General features: G+C 39.9%; 1 protein-coding gene across 1 annotated transcript in view; it reads right to left on the bottom strand.

The window, feature by feature from the left end:
- Positions 1 to 1,565: 1,565 nt before the first annotated feature.
- The window catches only part of CCDC141 (coiled-coil domain containing 141), a 165,967-nt gene continuing 143,965 nt past the window's right edge, over positions 1,566 to 23,567 (bottom strand). Inside the window, exons 18-24 of the mRNA XM_019554677.1 lie at positions 22,872 to 23,012; positions 21,104 to 21,298; positions 17,572 to 17,755; positions 15,554 to 15,666; positions 11,604 to 11,708; positions 4,579 to 5,456; positions 1,566 to 2,640 (exon numbers count right to left, since the gene is read on the bottom strand). Coding sequence (XP_019410222.1) covers positions 2,379 to 2,640; positions 4,579 to 5,456; positions 11,604 to 11,708; positions 15,554 to 15,666; positions 17,572 to 17,755; positions 21,104 to 21,298; positions 22,872 to 23,012 — 1,878 coding nt within the window. The 3' untranslated portion in view covers positions 1,566 to 2,378. The remainder of the gene's footprint in view (positions 2,641 to 4,578; positions 5,457 to 11,603; positions 11,709 to 15,553; positions 15,667 to 17,571; positions 17,756 to 21,103; positions 21,299 to 22,871; positions 23,013 to 23,567) is intronic.

Below are 23,567 nucleotides of genomic sequence, written 5' to 3'. Positions count from 1 at the left end.
CAAGATTTTAATGAAGTTGCAGCCACTGGGCCAGTAATCCAAATGCTTGTTCTTAGCCCCAGTAAGCACCTGCAATTTGCACTATCGACTCACTTCAGAGCATGCTGTACAGACAAGGGTTTATTTCCTTTTCGTAAATGTTGCAAGAAATTTAAGGTCCCCCCTATTATAAAATTCTTACACAAGCAAAGTCATTAGGTGAAAGCAGCAAATTAAAAATGCAAGGAAAATTATTTAGCTGTTTGCCTACCGTTTTTGTGGACAGATACAACATGTCTCAAAGTCTTATAAGAAATTAATTTCACTATTTAAATGCCTGAAGGTCTATCTGTGAAATCTTTCCATGGCAAACTTCCTTTCTTTTGTCAAAATATTAAATTTTTTCTGATCCAAAGTTATTACATCATCAAAACTATTTTTATAATAACATAATAGTATTTTGGTTTGTCCTTATCACAAATAAAATTCAACAGATGCAATTTTTAAAAAAATATCACAATTAAAGCCAATTAATTCTCATTATTACAATTGTTTAAGAAAAACTCACAGAAAAATCCTCTATTTTCATTTTTATAGTTTAACTTATCATACACATTATTCTTCACGGGAATATTTTCCCAAATATGTTGATCTCTTTGAAAATAGTTTATCAAAATTAATTATAAACATGCTCAAAGCCAGATTAATAAAATATGATATTTCTCTTTTCATACTAACAATTGGGAGTATTATATAAGGTATCTACATGTTTCATTTAACATTTTGTAAAGAAGCAGAGAACGAATTAAAAGAATTGCAACATTGCATACTTCAGGCAGAGAGGTATGTTGAAAAGTTTTATTTTATAAACTGGCATTTATGGGACTATTGTACAAACTAACACTTCATCATTTATCTGACAGATATGCATCTGTTGGTTTAGATTGGTGGTTCTCAACCAGGTTGCTGTGGGACCCTGGGGTGCTGTGAGATCCTTTTAAGGATGTCACAGGGTGTAACCAATCTGAATGCTATTCAGGTATTTATACACATGGTCTGGGAGGTAGGGAGGGGGCTCTTTAATTAGAGCATCTCCAAGTGCTGCTCTAATTAAAGTGCCCAAAGTGTCATGTGTATCAGCATCCCTACACTGAAAAATGGCAGTGTGGGTGCTTTAGCTAAAGCTCGCCAAATGAGTTTTAGTTAAAGTACCTTCACTGCCATTTTTCAGTGCAGGGATGCTGATAGATATGATGCTAGAGTCTGCTGGAGTGCAGTAATTACCATGCTCCAGCAGACTCAATTAATTGAGTCTTCTCTAATGTGCTGTAATTACAGCCTCTTTGCACATGTATAGGTGGCCTTAGATCAGGGATGGGCAATTATTTTGGGCAGAGGGCCACTTACTGAGTTTCAGCAAGTCATCGAGAGCTGCATGACAAGCAGCTCAGGGCAGATTAATATTAATTTTCTAAATTTTTTAGGGGCCCCACAAGCCGGATAGAATGGCCTGGTGGGCTGCATCCGGCCCTCAGGTTGCAATTTGCCCACCCCTGCCTTAGATGCTACACACAATTCACAACTCAAACATTTCAAATAGGAATCCATGGTGTCAAAAACATTCTAACCTGTTGTGGTCTTTCTGAGTTCTTTGGATAGAAGAATCACTCCATTATTTTTTCATACTCAGGAAATGAGCCAGCTAAGAACTGGCATTTTTTTAAATACCTTGAGTCTGACTAGGGGAACCTTGAGCCTTGAAAGGTTGAGTCTCTGTCTAGATTGCCAAAGCTCCATTGACTTCAGCTGAATTCATCACAATTTACATCAGTTCAGTTCCACTTGTTTTCAAATTACTTACAGACACATTTTAGCTAAATGAAGCCCTAGTTTTTCCAACACCATGCATAGATCTGTTTATGGTGTTTGCCAGTATAGTTATACATTTTACGATTCTGTCCTATTTGGCTTTATTCTACACAGAGACATACCTAAAATGTACATGAGAAAAATACTATTAGAAATATGCTTTAAAGAAAAAACAACAAAAGTGCATCATGACATGTACAATGATTTAGGCACAGTACCTGCATACACTTTGACATATGATGTCTATAAACAACACAATCTGAAAGCTTTTTATACTTTGTTAACAGTAATGGTGGACATTTAGCCTGCAAAACTCAGCCATCATCCTAACAAATCATTTTAACTTTTTAAGATAAAGATTAACCTGACAAGGGAACATAAACATCTGATATAGCAGTGGTATTAGAAAACAAGCAAGCTATCTAGTATGAAGCATAAATAGATTGTTACAGTTTGTGAAAGATGCAGTGAAAGATAACTGATTTAAAATTGTTTCAGTTCATGATCCGGTGCTGACAATACTGTACTTACTATGTGGACAGCCAGTACATTAGTAATACACTAATATAGATGACACACAACATTATCCAGTTTATTCTTGTGATAGGTGGCCCATTACCTTTCACATGGAGGATAGCACTTGATGAGATTGTGCCATTAGAATTTTTAGCTCGAGCAACATAGAGGCCAGCATCTGTATCAAACACCTTCTGAATGAACAAAGTATGCTTTGTCTCCTTTTGTAAGAGCTTAAAGTGCTCATCTGCAGTCAGTTTCTGGCCCTTCTTGTACCTGAAGCAGAGAGTCAGTTTTCAAGTCAGATTTACATCAGATTTTCTGAAGCAGGATTTGCTGATTTTAAGAGCACCTCTACAACAACTTGGCAATAACAGAAATTGATAGCTGCGGCTCCACTGATTCCCCCATTTGCAAATGGATTAATTTATTTGATTCACACAACCAGCTAAATACATTTAATATAAGACAGAAACAGGATTGCTGGCAAGCTGCTCTGCATGATTATGCAGCCTGTGTGGTGTCCCACTTACTTCAGCTGGGATTTGCAGAGACTTGCCTGGAAAAATTTTGCTATTGAAGGGTTAAATTCACCCTCCAGAGGACCTACAGGAGAAACTACACAGAACTTATCTCTGTCATTAATGGCTCTTTATTGGTGTGCAAAACGTAATACAAGTCCTCTGCACAAATATCAATTTTAGCCTCCCCCATAAAGCAGTAAAGAGTAAGAAGCCAGTTTCCCTGCTACTCAGTTGTTGCAGATCCTCATTCAGTGTTAATGTAACTTCATGAACTTCAAGGAACCTTTTCCAATTTACATCAGTTGAGGATACAGCTTGCTAGGTTCAGTGGCATTTATATCTGATTTACTTTCTCTAAGTAAAAGGTGAAGCAGGCCCTGAATATTTTGTCTGTGTGTATGCTGCATTTAATATTACCTAAAGGCAAAACTCCCATCCCTATGACACTATATAAACCTGTGAAAAAAATTACTAGTGATCCTGCACTGAATTTTTATTGTAAAATATGGCAGTTCAATTTTTATAAAACTGTGACCTAAGAGATATTCAATTTAAAGTTTATTTTGAGAAACAAGTTCTGCCAACAACATATTGCTTTGGGCTAATTGAGCTAAAAATATATTTGGAAGGACTTCTTAATTCACAAGCAGTACTTCCTGAAAGTGCAGAGGATGGAAATGGAAAACTAAATTACTATATTATTGATACAGGCAAAATGTACTGCTAGTGTTTCAATGTTGTAGGTAAAAATTCAGATTCTTAACAGATGGGTTTGCAGTTCTTAGTACATTGTAAAAGCACTCTCTCTCCCTCTCCCTGCAGCTGTATAGATATTTCTCCCTCCAGCTCTGTTTTTTCATGTGTGATGCCAGGCATTGCAAAAATGTGGACTAAAATATATCTGGGAGCAATATCCACCATTAGCAAATTCAAAGAGGGGCTTCCTTGGAAGAAACAAATTAATGACATATATATAGGGACTGGATTTTATAAAAATGAAGCAGCGTATGAAGACCTAAAAATAACTCTCTTTGAAATGTTCTGACCCCTGTCTCCATCTCTATCTTTTGCAAATCATTTCTTAATAGTCCTGCTGTTAAAAAAAATTATATTTTACCAGTTCTTATTTGTAAGAATTCCTACAAACACAAGATATAACAATATAATTTTAATCAATAAAAAACTGTACATATGACAGTGCAGGGGGGGAGAGTGAATATTTGCTTCAGACTTGGACTTCACTGTTTGAAGGCTTATTTTCTTTGTATTCAGTCTTTTTTCATAGTTTGAAAAAAAAATTGGGCAAGTGGCAGAGACAGTATAGAGGAGTCTACCTGCATTATGTTGACCCTGAAATATGAGTTTCATTTCACAAATCATTTTTAAAAAGTGGAATGTTAAACTGAGAAATAATAGAAAAGTGCTGGCTGTGTTTGTTCAAAATAAATGTCTAATATGGTCACAAGTATTTTGACGCTTTGATTATTCCTGAAATTGAGAGCAATGACATTTCAAGTGGGTTAATGTTAAAAAACACCCCCAAAAACAGAAAAGTGGAACCATGCAGAACTATGGAGTGATATGGATACAAGCAATTCACTCTACTTTTTAGATTAGGACACACAGTTATACGTGATTTGATGTGTATTTTTACTGATATGTTTAGCTCTTTTCATTATAAGCTACCCACCATGTCAGTGTAGGCTCTGGAAATCCTGTTACTTCTACTTCCAAAGTTACTGGAGAACCTTCCATGACGGTTACATTAGACAGGAGCTGAGAGAAGTTAGGCGCCTGTCCAGATAGGCTGACCATGCTGTTCTTTTCTGAAGCACTTTTAATCTCTTCTCGGGTGACCATCTGCCTCTGACAGCTTCTGGTAGCGTCTGATTGAAACATGAGATCTGAGAATGCATTGGGCAAAGCATGCAGCCTATCCTGGCTTTTAGTAAAGTTATTAATGCCATGCAATTGTTCTTGTGTTTCTGTCATGCTTTCACAGTGCTGCAAATGCTTCTCACACACTTCACTCATCATGCTATATGCCGGTCTTGCATTTACTGTGCAGGAAGCAGTGCTAGTTTCTGGTGTTTCTGGTGAACTGTAAGTCAAAGGAGACTGCACTCTGAATTTTGGATCATGACATATGGTAGAGGGGAGAAACCTCTCAGACTGATTTGATGCATTTTCTCTTCTCTGATTTGTCGTGTCAGCATAAGCAATAGTTGTTAAGAGACCAGACTCATCGGTCATTCTTTTATTGGTAGTATTTATCTGCATTTGCAAGCTATAGGAGCTGACATGCAGACTATGAGAACTACAGCGCGACTGATCTTCCAGCTCTGTTTCAGAATGCAGGAGGTTGGATTCGGGTGTCTCAGAAAGCGGTGGCAATGAGATATCATCAGGTGATATACACTCATATTCATCCCCACAGGGCATTTCTTCTGCCAGGAGCTCAGTCTGTAAACTATCCTCTTTGGCAGGAGAAGACAGTTCTGTATACTGAGAAATGAAATCCTCACCAGCTGGGCAGATATCTGAAATATCAGCCAATTTATTCTCTTCCTTAAAAATAGAAGGGAAAAAAAGAAAGAGAGAACAGGCTATTGTAGTGCACATCCACATTCACGTACAAGTTAATAATAACATTTGTAGTATTTCTTCTTCTTAAACTCACTTAATCCACCCTGGGAAACATGAATAAATGTGACAGAATCATTAGCAGAAAATTTGCAGCTATGGTACAGTAGCTCCAAATAGCTTGGATATGGTCTGACAGGAAATATAATATGAGCACTTTAAAATTAGGTTCAATAACAATAAAATGTAATGTACTACTTAGGGTGAACAAATGACCACTGGTAGATTCCCTGTGACCTGTGTTTACTATGGGTGACTGTAATGAAAGATGGTATGGGCACAGTCACATTCATGGGACGAGAAACTATGCTATGTTACTATGGTAACCAGTGACAAGTTAAAATCAAATTACTGGATCTTTGATCATCCTTAGAGAATGGTGATCATTCTTTTCAGTAGTTTAGTGGTTGTAGTTCATAAGTTAAAGGCTACCCCAGCAAATTTAAGAATTTTTTAGAGCATTTTAAACTTTTTCTTTACACTTTTTTCTGTCAGTTGTCTCAGAGAAAAATACTAGAATGATTTTACTAGTAGAAGCTTAGATCCAAATAAAGATTTTGGACCTAAGATTTTGTCATCATATTCCCAGAAAGTAATTGTATGCGATACGTGAGCATGCATTTCTAGCTTCAGATCAGCAAAGACTGTCTGAATTATTTAATTACTCTTGTGCCTGGGCTCTGGCTGGGGCTTTGTACTTCTGTACTGGCACAGACACATAATACCTATGTCTCTCTCATTGGTCCCAGGTTTCTAAAAGGGTGCTCAGAGAACGTAAGTCCTATTCTTATAGTGTTGTCTTGCTAAATGATATACAAAATATTTGATCTATCAGCCTTTGACACTGCTTGGATTTACAAGTCTTCAATTCTGTATTATGTATAAATATGTGGATGCAACTGGATCTTCCTGCTGGTCTCCAGGCTAAACATCTGTTGAAAGATTCATCCAGAGGTGTAAAAGCTAGGGTCGTGCCCTGTGCAGCAAGAGGCAGTGATAGGGGTTGGGATGGCTATGGCAGCTGGGCTGATGGCAGCATTGGCTGCTGTTTATGCTGCTCCTCTAAGTTGGCCCCTGAGGATTTTGCCCCAGTTGTCCACCACTTGTTACATCACTGGGTTCAGCAAATCTCTCCTTCTGTTTAGTTAATTCAATGTTGTCTTATTTGTCATTCAAACATAATATATGTGAGAGGTTGCAGTAAAGGAAAACTTAATCCTTGAAAAGTGAATTCAAAATGCAGGTGAACACAGGAAAGCAAAATTCAATTTTTAATTTGCTGAAATGTGTGAATAATTTGCTCTACTATACTCTCATAATTAGGCAAGAGGCTTCTAGGCTAATGTATCAAGCCAAGATATTATGGCTGGTGTTCATTCCATTGTTTATTAGAGCTGTAATTAATTGTTAACTCAAGATATGAATTTCTGTGAGTTAATTCCTATATGTCCACCTACAACTAATTTATTTTCTTTTTCTGTATGTGTCTTACCCAACACCTTGAACCTTAGATATATTGTCACGTACAACTTTTATCTTGTTCAGACTTTCATATCACTGAGTGATCAGGGTCCTCGGTGATCAAGATCAGATTAACATTAGTTGCAGTAATAGGCTAGGGACAGACATTACACATAAACCAGTTTAAGTGATCAGAAACTGGTTTAAACCAGTTTAAACAGATGTTCAGTGCACATAAACCAGTTTGAGAATAGCTGAAACCAGTTTAAAATAAACCTGGTTGAGTGTAGTATCAGACTTAACTGATTTGGCTCAAACCAGTTTATGCAATGTCTGTCCCAGACCCCTTGCTGGTTTAAGATAAACCAGACACCCCCAGCATCCTGGCATGCTCTCTGGGTGCACAGCAGGGCTGGCCCCTCCCCTCTGTTCCCTGGCTGCAGCTCCCCCACTTCCTCCTCACCACTCCCTGCTAAGCAGGAATTCCCCCCTCTCCTCTGACTTGCTGAGGAGGTTTCTGTGTATTAGCTAGCAGACCACATGCTGGCTACTGTCCTTGCTGAATCAACAGGTAGAATCAACCCGCAAAATCAGCAGGTAGATGGTAATGTTCCTCTGTTGTTTCTTAATTGGGTGATAAACACTGTTATCAACTCCCTGCTCAGCTAATCAGAGCATCCTGTGGGAGTCTGGCCATGACCCCCTCAGCTCCATGCTGTGGAAGGAAGGGAAGCTGCTTCTGCGCCTCCTGGCTTCTAGCTTGAGCCACTGCAGGCGTGTGCCTGCATTCCTGGGATGTCTGTCCAGCTACAAAACTGATTTAGATTAGCTAGGTTAGACCAACCTACAAAGATTGAATCAATTCAGGCTCAGGCTTTTTGAAAGTCTGTCCCTAGCAGTAAAGTTTGACATAATGAGTCTATTTATTAAAATATTAACAGGGAGAAACACTTGAAAGGATATTAAAGTTTAAGCAGGCATAATTTAAAATGACAGGCCTAAGTAACTTCTAAATGGTCTAAGTCTCTATGCGCTGAATGAAATCAGAGGCTCTGATTCTCTGATTTTTATTACTCCACATGGACTGACCTATAAACAGACATATTTGACTCAGAAAGTGACATCATAACTGTATACAAATCATAACAGTGTACAGATCCAGCCCACAGTCCCATATTATCTGGCCCATGGACTCCCCATGGGTCCAGAAATTTGACAGTGGGAGAACAGTGACACCACTCTCCCACTGCACATTTTCAGACCTGCAGGAAGCCCCAGGCCCTGCACACTGGACCAGCCTCTGGATGGGCTGGAGGGTGGTGGGCAGTATCAGGCCCCAGGGACCAATCTTCATGTGGGGGGCCAGGAGGGAGCAGTGCCAGGCCATTGGGACCTATCCCAGTGTGGTGGGTGGGAGATGGTGGTGACAAGCTTCCGGGAATTAATCTCAGCATGCAGGGGCAGAAGAGGACAATGCCAATTCCCATGGCCTGCTCCCAGAGCATGAGGCAGGGAGGGGTACAGTGCCAGGCCCCAGAGCTTTGTCCTGGTATGTGGGGCCCAATCTGGCCTGCAGACTACCCCACTCATCTGGCCTGCTGGGCCAAAAATTGAGTCCCCTGGCGTACAGGATCTTTCAGTGGCATATAGCAGCTAGTCAAAGGTTATGAGAGGGAGAAAGGAGGGCAGGAATGAGACTTTTTTGCACCCCACCAATCTCTAGCTGCTGTACTGGTCTCACTGGGCCAGTAACTAACATTATCTTTCAAAGAAAAAAGGGGTAGGTTTTGTTTTTTTGAATGAGAGCAACACAAACTATGTTTAACTATATTAAATAAATTTGCTTCTAGGTCACCAGCAGAAAGGAGAGCTTCCTGCACTTAAACAAAAAGAACTTTAGTTTTAATTATGTTTAATCAATAACCTATTTTCATCCCTGCAGTATTATCCATTCATATTATCAGCTTTCCAAACAGAAATCTGAAACACAGGAATCCAGTATCAACTATCACTCTTCTTTTTCACCTAGCCCTTCCACTGGACTTCGCCAGCCTCCAGTGATACTTCACCTCTTTGTGGTACATTATTCATATATGAATAATGAACTAAGGCTTCAATATTGAATTTCTTTAGGATATATACTTCTCATATAATTTAACCCTTTTCTCTTTATTACTTAATCTAAGAGCCTTATTTAGTCACTGACAACATAAAAACTTTCTTAATCGATTATTGTATATCCACTCATTAACTTTTTCCCTCCTGTAAATACACACTTGGTCTTTGAATCTATATCATTTGGTGGGGGAGAGGTGAAATTGTGCATTGCTCTCAACCTTCCCAACATTCTTTTAAACTGACAGCTGAGACAGAGATGGATCCAGGATTTAGCAAATGTAGGTGTGGGAGGAGCCACCCTCACTGCAGGGCTGTGGACAGGCTACATGTGGAGCCTTCAGGGACATTTTTAAGTCCCCAGAGCACATAAGAATTCCCTTCCCTTTTGTGTTTACAGGCACATCCCCTTTAGTCTCCTTCCACCCCTCTACTGCCTTCTGCTATTGCTTTCCCTGCTGTCCCAGGGTGCAGGAAGCTTCAAAACCCCTTCTGCTCCTGTTATGGAGAAACTGGGCTCAGATGGGAGAGTGACCATAGTAGCAGTGGAGATGGATAGGGGAGGGTTCCCAGGGAGCAGGTATGGGAAGGAGGTAACCCCTGCTCATTTGCTGCTTTCACTGTTCCCAGCTGAGCCCAGCCTGGCCTAGCCTCGCTGGAGGGGGCAGAAATAGCTTTCAAGCTTCCCACATCCACAGCGGGAAAAGCAATAGCAGCAGGAGGGGAAGGGGAGGAAGGGCAGTGCCCCAGAGCAACAGGCTGGGGAGAGCGTGGCAGTACCAGAGCTGGGGGGGAAGGAAGGGGTGAGCGGAGTGACCACCCTAGGTGCCAAAGCAAAGGGGCACTAACAGGTGGGGCAGGGAGTGCATGGAGCCACGAATGGCTTGTTTGGGGGAGTGTGGGGAGGGCAGTTCCTACTGCTGTGTGCATTCCTGGGCAAGCATGAGGGGGCGTGTGCCCCCCAGATCTGTGCATGGGGCAGGAGTGGGCTGCTGCTGCTGCAGGCTTTGCTCTGGGTGCCAAACTTTGTTACTACAGCAGTGGGGAGGGGACGTGCCTTTGATCATGGAGGGAAAGGAGGGGGTCTTATGTGCTTTGGGGACTTTAAAAAAGTCACCAGAGGCTCCCTGGGTGTGATCCAATCCAAAAGGGGGTGCAGCCACACCACTGCACCCCCTTTGGATCCATCCCTGACTCTGGATGGGCAACAGTGTAAATGAAGGCAGAATCTGATCTTAAGGATCAGTCTTCAGGGCTACGTAGAGACTTTCAAAAAGCCAAGGCAGAATCAATCTAAGTTACATGGTTTTCTGTAACCAGCATAGTTTAGATTGGTAGTGAACAGAACACACATTTGCCCTTTGGTGGGGAGGGGAAGGGGGGGGGGGGTGCAAATCTTACACTAGGGTCCACAATTTTTAAACCAGTCTGTGTGTGCTGAACTTCTGTTCTGTTATGGGTACAGACCAATTTGTGGTCACTTATATTGGTAAAAGTGTAATGTCTGTACTTGGTGTAACAGAATCAGTCTTGTCTAGGAAGCATTGACCTGTGAAAGAGAAGGCTCTTGGGGGTTAGAGGATAAATTGCTCAAACTTGATTATTAAAAAAATAATTTCAGAATGAAGAGCAGACATGTTCTTCAGGTTGGTAGAGAGAAACATACTACTGTTACCAGCCTTTATTCTGACTTCTGAATTTTTAATAAATGTATCTGAATCCATGTAAAAGAATAACCTACGTATACAATATATTTAAATATATAACATATATAAAAAAGCAACATAAAACTTTTAAGTCCTGGAGAAATTTTTAACTGATAAAAGCACTAGTCTTTCTACTTTCAGCTTGAGCTATGAGTGAAATGGTTATATTTATAATACATGTACATTGTCTTTTGGGGGAAATAAGAATGTTAAGGCACCAGGGAATACTAAGAAGAATACTCCCCCAAACTGTTATTCCCACGAGTCCTGTTAAATTGTAAATGAATAGTATGAATAGTATAGTACTTGTTGGAAAAAATAAGTACAGAATGTCTCAGGAATTTTGTGGCTATAGACTCAGAGGGAAAGGAGTAAGAAAAAGCAGACAGGGTAATGGCTCATAAATGAAGGGGAATGAAAGGAAAAGAAATGGAGACATACAAGGACTGACTGACTGACTAAAATCAGATATCACAAATCCACTAAGGAGAATGCAGTAAACCTACTGTTCAGAAATGGGCTATTTCCTAGGAAGGTAGGAAAAGACAATATATAACAAGCAAGAGAAGGAAAAGAAGAGAGAGAGTATGTTGGACTGGAGGTAAGTGGGAGAAGAAAATGGACAGAGAAGGGGAGGTCAAAGGAATAACACTGATAATGCCAGTACTGAGGGAGGCAAGGAGCAAGTCAAAGCAACAGACCTTTTAGCAATCTACCAAAACTTAACTGGTCCACTGCAGAACAATTTACTGACCTCTAGCTTTGGTTCATCTTCCTTTCCTTGACTAACTTCCTTGTACATCTCCTGCTTGTTTCTCACTTGTTCTTTTTGTATAATAATCTCCTCCTCCACAAAACACTCTATATTTGGTGTTTCTTCTTTCAAAACATCTTTCTGGTAAATAAAAAGAAAATACAGTGAATGCCTGCACAATATATAGTGACCTGGCAATTAGAAGGCCTTCTTAGACCTTGAACACAGAGAAAAAAAGAAACTTTTGCAACATACTCTGTAAACTGTTGCATTTAATGCTGTTATGGCCTCATTTACATGAGATGCTGACTTCACAGTCATTATTGTGCAGTCATTTAGTACTTGTATAAACAAATATTAAATGACCGTGCAGTAACCGGAGTTACTGCACAGTTGTGCCAACAAATGGCTTTTTCGTGACACTGACTCTGCAGTAGCCTGAGACTTAATTAGAGCACTTAAAGTGCTTAAAGTGGGGTCACTTAAAGTACTCTAATTAAGTGCGCCCTCACCCCAAGTCTGCTCATCTTATTCTCGAGTTTATCTTTGGCTTTAATTTATTTGTTTAATTCTTCAATTGGAATATTGGACGGATAGTTCTCTGCTTCTCTCTCTACAGTCTGTAACTCAATATTCCCTCTGAGGTACAGCATTCAGATGTCTAAACTTCTTAATTACAGGGGTGGGCAATTATTTCAGGTGGAGAGCCGCTTACCGAGTTTTGGCAAGTTATCGAGGGCTGCATGACAAGCAGCCAGGGGCAGATAAATATTAATTTTCTAGATCTTTTAGGGCCCCCATGGGCCAGATAAAATGGCCTGGCTATGTGAAGTTTCAGTACCTGATTCAATTTGGCGGAGATTTGGCCCAATTCGGTGGCCAAATCTCCAAATCCAAATAGAATCAGAGGAGCCTTTAATCTCTCTGAATCAAATCAGAACCCTCCAAATCGATTCAGAAGGAGTCAGAAAGATTCGGCAATTCAGACATAGACGCAGCTTTAAATGTTTTTTCTACATACCACTAGGTAGCAGGCAGCTCATGAACACTGCAGTGCTGGGGTGCATGAAGCATCCCACAGAAGTGTGGAGGGGTCCCCAGCACACTTGGTAGCAAACCCAGAAGTGGACCAGAACCACTTCCAGTCTGCTTCTGTGTCCACCGGGGAACCTGCTGGGCCCCCACCCTCCACTCCCCTGGCTTGGCAACTGGTGCCTCCTAGGTCTGGGGGGGGCCACCTGGGGTCCCCTGCAGCTGATTGCTGAGCCAGGGGGGCATGGGGTGTTCCCCACATGCTCCCTGGTGGACGCGGACATGAACCAAACGTACTTCCGGTCCACTTTCAGTTTCGCTGCCAAGCACGTGGAGGGCGCACCCCATACTCCTGTGTGTTGCTCCATGCGCCCCAGCATTGCAGCATTCACAAGCCATGCTGGTACCTCGAGGTATGTAGAAAAAATGTTTAAAGCTGTGTCTACATCCGAATTACTGATTCTCTGAATCAGCATTGAATCTTCAGATTTGGCTTTGGCCAAATCGAATTGGGGACAGTGATCTAAATCAATGAATCAAATCACTCTCCCAGATTCAGGCTGAATCTGAATCCAAACCTAATAGGCCCTGCTTCGCACACCTCTATAGAGGACTCCACATATAATGAGCATGGACTTTAAAGACAGAGGGCAGGGCAAAGACAGAGAACAAGTTTTTGTCAAGTCAAATAAAATTTCTACATTACTGTTATTTATAACTTTCCTCTTTGCAACTCCAGGCATTTGGAAAAATGCTGCATGTCCTATAGAGTCTTTAATGATTCTTTTCTCCTTAGAACAAGCTTCCTGAAATTTATATTTTTCTATGTTTACCCTTTCTTTCTAATAGTTCTGCTTTCTTTCTGCTTTCTGTTCTTTTTGCTTCCTCTGTCTCTAGGAAGATTATTTGCTATATCCCAGCTTCCTTGACAAACAGTTTATCTCCCTAGGTCAGAAATTAGCCACCTTTTCAGACCAGAGGCTTGAGTCAGAGGAGGTAGGCAGTAGGATTGCCACCACCACTTCTTCCCATTCTGGCATGGGAGTAGGCCACTCAACAACAAATGCCTTTGAAGCCTCCCACCACCAAACACTCCTGAAACTCCATATCCAGGGACTGCATGGGCCAGATTTCACTGGACATAGGTTGCCAACCCCTAAGTCCTTACATAGTTGTGCTGCCTGTAATTTCCCTATCCTAGTAAAACTTCCCTCACCTAAAAAAATTTGGTCTATACTTATTGTGAAACAGACAAACCAGACTTTGCCAGTGGCCATGTCTACAAGGGATGCTGACTGCGCAGTAGCCTGTGATTAATGCACAGTAGCATTGCATGGCAGAAGGCATGATACAATGAGACTTCTGTATCATGAGACTTCTCATGATACAAGCCTGAGACTTAATTAGTGCACTTTAAGTGCCCCCAGGAGCACATATAAACACTTCCCTATTGCATAAAAAAAGAACTTATTACAGTAAGTAATACAGTATTACATTTCCTCGCAAACATTCAAAACCATAGTTATCAGAATGTGGAAGGGAACAGTTAAAGGATCCAGCTGGTTCCCCCACCACATACTCCCTTATCATTCAGCATCACCCCCACAACTTTAACACTGCCCCTTAAATTCATAAAAAATACCTGCAAATTCAAAATAAAAGAATTATTAGATTTTTTAAAATCCCATTTCTCCAAGGATTTTTAAGGCATCTAGTTTAAATTGAGTCAATATACAAGTTCTGCAGGTATAAAGTTTTGTTCTGATGGATCCTGTGGGGATTTTTTCAAGCAGAATTTAGCTACTTTGCAGAGGATGCAGGAAAAGTAGAGGAGACACGTCTATTTTGAAAGTCCTAATTCCCATTTATATGCAAGAATATTTACATACTGCTGGCAGAGAAAGATGGCACATAATGCAAACGAGAATCAGGCGCTAAAGCTTTCAAGAACTTACAGTTCTATATTTAGTTTTTTTGTAATTACTTGGATCAAAGTTTTTGCCTTTTCTTGTTCCTTTCTAAATCTTCAGTCCTGTATCCCTGCTTTCTGCTGTTCTCTGCAATCCCTTCTATTCCTTATCTTCATCCATCTTCTTCTGATCTGCTTCCCATCTCTTAGTGCCTTCTTTATCACTTTCTGTTTCATGACATGTTAGAACAAATGTGCCCCACCTAGTCCCTTGTATCTCCTGGCCATGTCTCTCTATGGTCCAATGCTTTCCTGTCTTAAGACACTTGTCTATTCATATTCCCTTCCTTCTGACCCAAATCTATACCTGGAATCTGCAGTGGACCAATTAATATCTATGAGCCTTTTAAGGAATGTTTAAATATTTTTCAGTTTACATATAGAAATAACTGTAAAGTGTGGCCCAGGCTGTAGCCAAAAGAAAAGCAAACAGGAAAACAAGAACAAGGCACATTATTTCCAGCAGGCCTTTCTTTTTGATGGTGTAATAGGGACAAGTTCAAGAGCAGGGTTCTCTTTAGCTTAGTACAAAAACAAATGGAGTATCAAACAAATCTTAATTGAAAAGTTTTTTGAGCGATAAACTAGTAGTAAGATAACTGCATGATAGCAACAGGAATAATTCTAAATATCTTAACTCTGCTTCTGATAATCCCCAAAGTTTGCATAAAAAAGTCTACCCTTAAATATGATGTTAGAGATTAATCTTTTCCGGCATAATTTGGATTAAAATAGGATAATAGATAAGAGAGATCTTAAAGAGTCAGAGAACTGTTGGGTATGGTTAAAATTAGTAATGAAGAACATCCCATTGGTTTTGTTATAAGGACAGAAAAAATATTAAGAGAGACGTGTTTTTCTTGGAAACATCGAAACTAAATGGTATCCCATCTCTCTCAAGTTCCACTGTAATTCCTTGCCATAAAATACTGATAAAATTACTGATAGATCTAGTTTAAAACAGTTGTCATATACATTTAATTACCTCAATCTCTCTTTCAAGTTGTTTCAAAGAGTTACATAGTTCATTGATGGAATCAAGAACTTCTTTATGCTTTGCTACCACTTTTTCCACATACTTACTTCCCTCTTCAAAACCTGCAGGTAGAAAACATGACAATAAATACAATCCTGTATCAGAGAAAAGTATTTTTAAAAATTGGGTTTTTCTCTCTACTCTATTTTGTCTCTATGGAGCTGGACACTCACAATTTTTGCCATGTCATTGGGATGGGATTCCCCCGGACTAAGCAATGTCACTGACCTGTAGGGAATAATTTTAAAGGGACAGTGGCCCTCATAAACTCCCTTGAGCTTACCACTCTGTTCTTTAGCCAAGAAACAGTTAACATTCCAAAAACTTTGCTCACCTTCCTGTCAAAAGTATAAAAATTAGATTTTTCCAACATAAAGGTAAAGGAACCCTCCATTTGACTGATGTCAGGAGTTACTCACAGAACCAATCATGCATTAGATCGGCATAAAATTATCAGTACTGCAAAAGAATAAGTGCTGCTGCTCTCCTCCTAGTGTAATGTTCCATACTGAAAAACCCTCTGTGATTAAAAGTATATTAAATATATAAGCCTACAGTCTTGCTTTGATAGGATTTTATCAGATTTCATTAAGCAACTCAAGAATGGAGAGATGGCTTACTCCACCTTTGGGAGTTTACTCTCCATCTCATAGATTATCAAGCAAATGATGATTAGATTGCCTGAATGAGCAAAGACTGGAAACAAGGAGTGACATCATTGTACATTTCCCCCCCATCATCAAGGTATCTGCTGTGGGTTGTCCTTTACTTCTGGGAATGCTGTCCCATTGTATACTTAGGGTATGTCTACACTGTGATCATGCTGGTGCAGGGCAAAGGGTGGGGGTGGGGTGGGGCAGACAGCTCTCAAGCAAGCAGTACTCATCAGCTCCCACTCACAAGCACCAAATCCGGAAATGTAGCTGTGAAGCCACCTCCTGCCACAGCAGCAGCGAGGAAAGCCCCACGAGCAGATGTTTCCAGCAGCACCAGGAATGTGAAGGGGGTGTTTCACTTAGGTTTCTCAGCTCCCAGGGCTGAGATCACAGTAAATATTATTTGACAGACTGGGTTACAAGTCAATTGACTGCATGGATAATTACCTCAAGGACAAATTTTAGAGGATCTTTCAACTGTGTGCTCATATTATTTATGTATGCAGAGTTTTCACAAATACATAAATAAGTGAGCAAAGTATGACACATTCCCCTTCACTCCAGACCCTAAGGGCTTGGTGGAGAAGCTGCCATTGATGTCAGTGCTGCTCTTGTGAGGGAGCAACTGCAGTGTGCTCTATCCAGATCTTCAGCCATTGGCCTCATTTTAGAGCTTGTATAAATACAGCAAGTCACACAAGTATGCAGAGCAAAATCAAGAAGAGAACTGAAATTTAATGAATACAAGTCCCAATGCTTAAACATTACCCAATATTCTTCACTTTATCAAAATAAATGGACCCAAATATTTACAGAGCAACCAATAACTATGAACATGAAATACAGAAAAATTAGCTTAACATTAGTTTAAACTACGTTAGGGTAAACTATTCATTCATCTTTGAGTGATATAGGTGTAGTACAATTCAGTTTCAGAGACTTTCCTGTTATGAACCATAAAGTCTTAATTCTAAGATTATAAATGGTTCTAGGACATTTACATTTAGATTTCAAGATGAATTCAGATGACAGACTGAAAAGCATCTGTCTGGATTTTCAGCGTTTACTTCTTGATATTTCCTTAAACTTTAGTTCTGCACTTTTACCTCTCTCATGTTAAGGACAATGGATATTTCTAGAACAAGTGCTCTGTCAATAGCTTAAAGCAGTGCTTGATTTTAACCTTGTGGGATCTTCTTTTTAAATCAATAAATGTAGGTATTAAACAGTCCCCTGTTACCTCCTGCCCCCACCTGTTCAATCAGCATTTGTTCTATACCACATCCCCACACACCATAAGGGAGTTCTCACCATATAAACGTTTAGCGAGGTCAGTAATCTGCTGAATTCTTTCCTCTTGTTGGGGCACTGTAGGCTGGATAAATTTATTAAATTGCTTGTAGAGAATTTCTACTGCTTCTTGGGTTTTACACTCTGCAGAATACTTTCCAACTCTAATGACTGTAGCACTTGCTTCTTCATACCAATACTGACACTGATATGTATTAAAAAGGGTGAAAAAGCATTTAAAAATAGATACAACAAAGCTTCATAAACGAAACAATGATGGGCAATTAGGGCTCTTGTACAGTTGGTTTGCCCTATTACAGTGTGTTTTTGAGTAACAGCAGTAAGGAGGCTCAGGGACATATAGCACTGCTCAGAATAACCATGAAGAATGTCAGTTCATTAACAATAGTCTTACAACCAAGAGCTGTCACTTTTTTTGTTAAATCACAGCTGTACTCCATATCCACACTCTTCTTTTAGAACTAAGCTTATGTTCCTGTCTAGTTACTACTTCTGGATATGCAATTTTGCCTTGAGAAGCAAGCCTGAATTAACTCCACAGATTTCAAAGCCTGACCTCTGTTTCAGCTATGCAATCCTATGTCATACATGATTTTGCATACAATAGCATAGAAAATTAGAGTAAGATTTTCTGGGAATCTCTTGATATCTGTGGAGCTTAGAGAGCACTCTGAGTAAACAATTTAGGGTGAAATGCCCAAGGTGCAATGAAACATGGGGTTATCTGGTTTGGATCTGAACTGCTATCAGGAGTAGAATACTAAAGGCTTTTTTCATTAAAACCAGTACTTACAACTCCACACACGCCCGGAAAGAAAAACGTCTTGAGCAAGATGGTATATTTACAATTACTTTTCAGAATAAAAATCATATTTTAAAGTTTAGACTCTTTCCACCCTCTTTCAAAATCAGGGGTGGGGAAGTTAAAAATGTAAATGCACAACTGTTGCCAGGCTGTTCTCCTAATCAGAGATGAAAAGAAACATTCATTTTCTTCACAAGACAATAAAGAAACTGTTTAGCCTAAAGACTAAACTAACATTTTGATCTGTCATTAGTGGTAGTTACTAGTCATGCATTTAGAGTGCAATGGAGAACTGAAAAAACTTGATTACTAAAAATAAACAACGATGACAGGAATGTGCCTGACTCACAGCAGAGGCACCTACACAATGTGACAAGAGAGAAAATGCTGCTAGGAACTAGACTTCCAAAATCTTTAGCAGCAATGGATTAAGCAGCATTTAATCATTTGAAAATGTTAGAATACTCCAAAGGCATAGCAAATGAAATGATACTATAGGTGTACAAAATCATGTATTTAAGTGGTTAGGAATGTACAAAGATTCTCTATTTTATTTCTATGTATTTGGATTTTTTTTACAGGATTTCATTCTCCTGCTTTACATACCAGACAGACGCTTCTCTTAGACAGCTAGCATTGAAGGGCTTGTGATGATTTGGCACTTGAGATTTAACAGTGAGCAAATAATGTTGTGTGGGACCTTTTGTGAGACTCAAAATACCTTTGTACTCCAATTTATATTCCAGAATATGCTGAGTCACTGTGAACAGTACTTAAAGATGGAAACTTTGGGTTGAATTATATTTCAATTTTTGCAGCTAAATGTCAGTTTTCTAGTCACATAAGTGGTGTTTTTGACACTTATGCAAAGGATGTACTAGCCTACAGAAAGAACAAGCTCAGTCTATACACACAGTTTATGCAGCCACAGTGCAGAGGTAATATAATCACAGTCTGTGCATAAGTACCAAGAAGCCATTTACATGGTTGGAAAGCTGCCATTTAGCAACACAAGGGGAAACAGAGTTCTGCCATTTCTTTTTACATGTAGCAGGGAGGAGACAGTGACATTCATGAAACTAAGCTACATAGGAAACTGGCAATTTAGTGTTTCATATCCAGTAAATACAGGCTAAGAGAAAGAGGAAGGTCTGGGAGTCATTGGATGGTTCTATTAGAAAAGCACTTGCTAAATCTGTTTATCTGAATCATTAGGGGTCTATCTTGGGACAGTTCACATTGTCAGTTGCAGTGGGGAGTCTACACATGATAATTAATGTGCCATGATAAACTCTGGTGCAGTTTGAGGGAGCCAGCTGCTCCCAGGCACAGTGTCTTCCTGTGTACCTGGGGTGGTCCAGGGCACACATGAGGACACTTTGCCTGGGAGCAGCTGACCCAAAGCAGGGGGGCCAGGGGGTGCTGGCATCGGGAGGTGTCAGGGTTGGCTGGGGCATGAGGGTGCTACAGATCAGGGGCTGCCTGGCAGGCAGGCAGCCCCTGCACTGTAGCACCCTCATGCTTCAGCTAGCCCCAGCCCCAGTCTACACATGCGTTGCAGCACATGTAAGTACTCTACTGGAAGATAGTGCTTGTTTCAGATAGTACTATCCTATGGTGCAGTTAATTAGTTTACTGTGCCCTAATATGGGTGCACATGTAGACTGTGTTGCTTTACTGTGGAGCTAATTAGTTAACTAGTAAAAGTGCACATGTAGATGTGCCCAGTGTGGCTCTTTGTAGATGCTAAGCATGGCAACAATGAAGCCTACTCTTCTAAAAATGCTGCTTTAGATTCTGTGCCTGAAAGCTCATCTAATATCTCTCCCAACTATAAAGTTGGTCCAATAAAAGATATAACCTCATATCAAATCTTGTTTCTTGAATATTCCCTAGAACACCTTGGCTGTAACAATGATACTACAGGAATTCTACATCATTTTCTTAGATTGCAGCTGCTGCCTACTAGCCACTTCCATAAAATAAGCAAAATATCATATTGGGGGAAGGGGAGGACACATTTAAGCAATCTCAGGGTTATATGCACAATGCTTAATTGCCTTACCTTTACTCTGTCCCTGTTGCACAACCCTTTGCTTTGTGGCTTGGGAGCAGGTTCCATAGTTTATCTGCATAAGGCAGCCCATAAGCCATCTCTTGGAACTAATGTCTGGCAAACTCAGACAAGCATCTGTGACAACCAGGGATATTTGATGGAATATAGTCCCTTCCTGCCACAATGCAGGAACTTGTGCATGAACCCAAAGGACCTATGCTTTAATCCAGCACCAATGCTTTAATCCTTTTATGTGGCATCAGAGCATTAACAAACGAAAAAGGGACTAGCTTCAATATTACTACAGCAGAGCATCAGTTATCTGGACACTATTCATCAGAGCTATTTTGTTAACTTAATGCTGGAAGTGCTATTAACCTATGTGGTATGTGAGAGCAATAGCATCTGAAAGAAAAGAACTGTTGTAATGACTGAGGAAAAAAAGGCAAATTTGTTAACAAACTTGCTTTTTGTATGCTCGCTTTGTATGAAAAAAATGATTTTACAAGTGGGTTTTGATCCCAGTTAGTTCAGATAGTTGGTGCTCTGCTGTCCTTTGAAGAAGGAGTATAACAAAGGTTGACTTGACCGATATAGAAGAATGCTTTTTCCTAATCCCCATAATGGCCCCTTATCAGAATTACAAAGAGGATGTACAGTTTGATTGGTACCTCTTCCATTAGCTGTTGTAGATGCTCCATCAGATCCAAATTTTGTTTGTAATCTTCCACAACTCTGCCAAACTCATTCAGCTGTTTCTGTAACTCTCTGACTGTCTCCATGAGGATACCAACATTACCATCAGACTGATTTACTACACAGCTAGTGGTTTTCTTTTCTAAATTATCCACCTTCTTTCTCAGAATCTGTTTTGAAAGGTGCACTATTGTTAAGAATTATAATTAAAAGGGCATGCTTATTTTTAAAAATGAAACATCAAAAACTCATGGCAAAATTTGCAAACCTACCTTCTTGACGTGTTATCTAAAAATTACTGTTAAGAACACCATATATTTTGTATATAGGAATTCACTATGTTTATTAAAGTAAATGAAAAATGGACATGCCTACCTAAAGACAGAATTCAACTCAATATTTTCAGTTTAAAAGAAATATACCTCACTAGGTGCATTACCTAAACTTGAATAGAAGGATCTAAACAGCATCTGAAAAAAGCCCGAAGAAAGGTGTCTAAGAAACAGCATCTCATTTTGACTAAACACAAGTTAATTTTTAAAGCACATTCAATTAAATTCTACAATATCAATTTCAAGATATTGGTCAAGAATCTGTTGTTAGTAAGAGCAGTTCCAATCTGGACAAATTCCAATCACCTGTAGCTCTGAGCAGCTTTATATATACACTGTAACAAATGGTGTCAACCTCTCTCAACTCTGTCAAAAATACTATGTTGTTACACATAGCTTTGAAGATCAGAAGGCAGCATGGTGGTCATTAGGCCTGTGCAAAGCAGCTAGTAGTCACTTCGGATTCGGATGATTTGAGGGACAGTGATTCGATCTGGTGATTCAAATCACTCTCCTGATTCAATTTTACTGAATCTCATTCAGAGGTTCAGCCACGGTTGAATCAGCCAAATCTCTGAATCAAACTCCTCCGCTGGCTCTCCCAGCCCCATCAATGGTTGTCCCACCTGGCCCCAGCATCCTAGCTCTTTAAAAAAAAAGCCCCACACTCACCAACCTCTGCCAGGCAGGGTGGGCTGATCTCTACTGCCTCCCATGCTGCATGAGGGGCTCTGCCACAAACCCCCCAACCCCTGCCCACTCTCCCAGCCCCATCAATGGCTGTCCCACCTGGCCCTAGTGTCCCAGCACATTTTTTTTTTAAAGCCCCATGCTCACCGGCTGCTACTGAGTGTGTGTGTGTGTGTGTGTGTGTGTGTGTGTGTGTTGGGGGTTGGGGGGCAGGATCCCTGCTACTGCCCACTGTTCTGTGTTGTGTGGGAAGCTTTGCCACAAGCCTCCAGAAGCCCCGATGACTACTGCAGCTGCTGGTGAATGTGGAGCATTTTTTTTAAAAAAGCTGGAATGCTGGGGCCAGGTAGGGCAGCCATTGACAGGGCTCCTCCAGCCCCCACTCCTCCATCCCCCCTGTCCCCACCCGCTACTTAGTGGTGAGTGGGGACTGCCCAAATCTCAGAGAGTTTCAAAATCAGTTCGGACCTTTTTATTGATCTCCCAATTCGATTCAGATTCAGAGATTTGGCTGCCAAACGAGGCCAAATCTCCTCCGAATCAAAACAGCACCCAAAGAGTCACACAGTCCTAGTGGTCATCCAGCTACTAGAGGGAAGAGAGGAAGGAAATGTCAGAGATACAAAAGAAAGCTGAGGGGAAAGGGATGGTTTCATTGAATTTTCCATGTAGTCTGATCTTCTGTTAATAGAAATCATAGTATTTCAACTATTACTATTACCTGCATTTTTTCAGCATACATATCGACTTGCTGAATCTGTATTTTAAGTACTTTCAGATTTCGAGCTTTTTCAGTTTTCTTAGTATAATTGAATTTTAGGTTGTTGAATTTCTTTTTGAGATCTTTAAATGACTCTCTGAGCTGAAAGAAAGCATATTTATCAATAACAAGCAAAGAAACACATCTATAAATATTGTTCTGATAAATAAATATGCATAATTTAAAAATCAGCATAAACATTCAGATTTTCTTATACAGAATAAAAATATTGTGTATCATAAATCAGCCTTGTGTTTCCCTTCCTTACGCAGACAAAACTACAAGGTAATATTTCTTTTTAGCACGAGACAAATCTTTCTGAATGAATGTTAAAGAATATACATATGCATGATTTATCAGACTCAGCATTCCTATTATGTTCAGTAAAAGTAGTGCTAAAGCACCATCAAATCTTCTTAAAATGCTGTTGTAGTATTTTTTTAATGGTTCAGTTAAAAAAGTATAGTTAATAATTACCTATTAATTACATAAAATTTAACAAAAATTAAAATGGGAGAATAGTGAAAAGCTGAATTTTTTTGAAAAATTCAACTTATAGATCAAAGATTTCTGCTTTTATGAGAGTGTGTACAATATTTTTATTTAGATTAAATAATAAAGCAGATGCATAAACACCTTAAATGGCCTGATGCTATT

This window comes from Crocodylus porosus, unplaced genomic scaffold (assembly GCF_001723895.1).
Source record: "Crocodylus porosus isolate Cpor-Errol unplaced genomic scaffold, CroPor_comp1, whole genome shotgun sequence".
In the NCBI taxonomy this organism is placed as follows: Eukaryota; Metazoa; Chordata; order Crocodylia; family Crocodylidae; genus Crocodylus; species Crocodylus porosus.
Note: the sequence above shows the minus strand (reverse complement) of the source record. Positions and strands in the feature narration are given on the sequence as shown.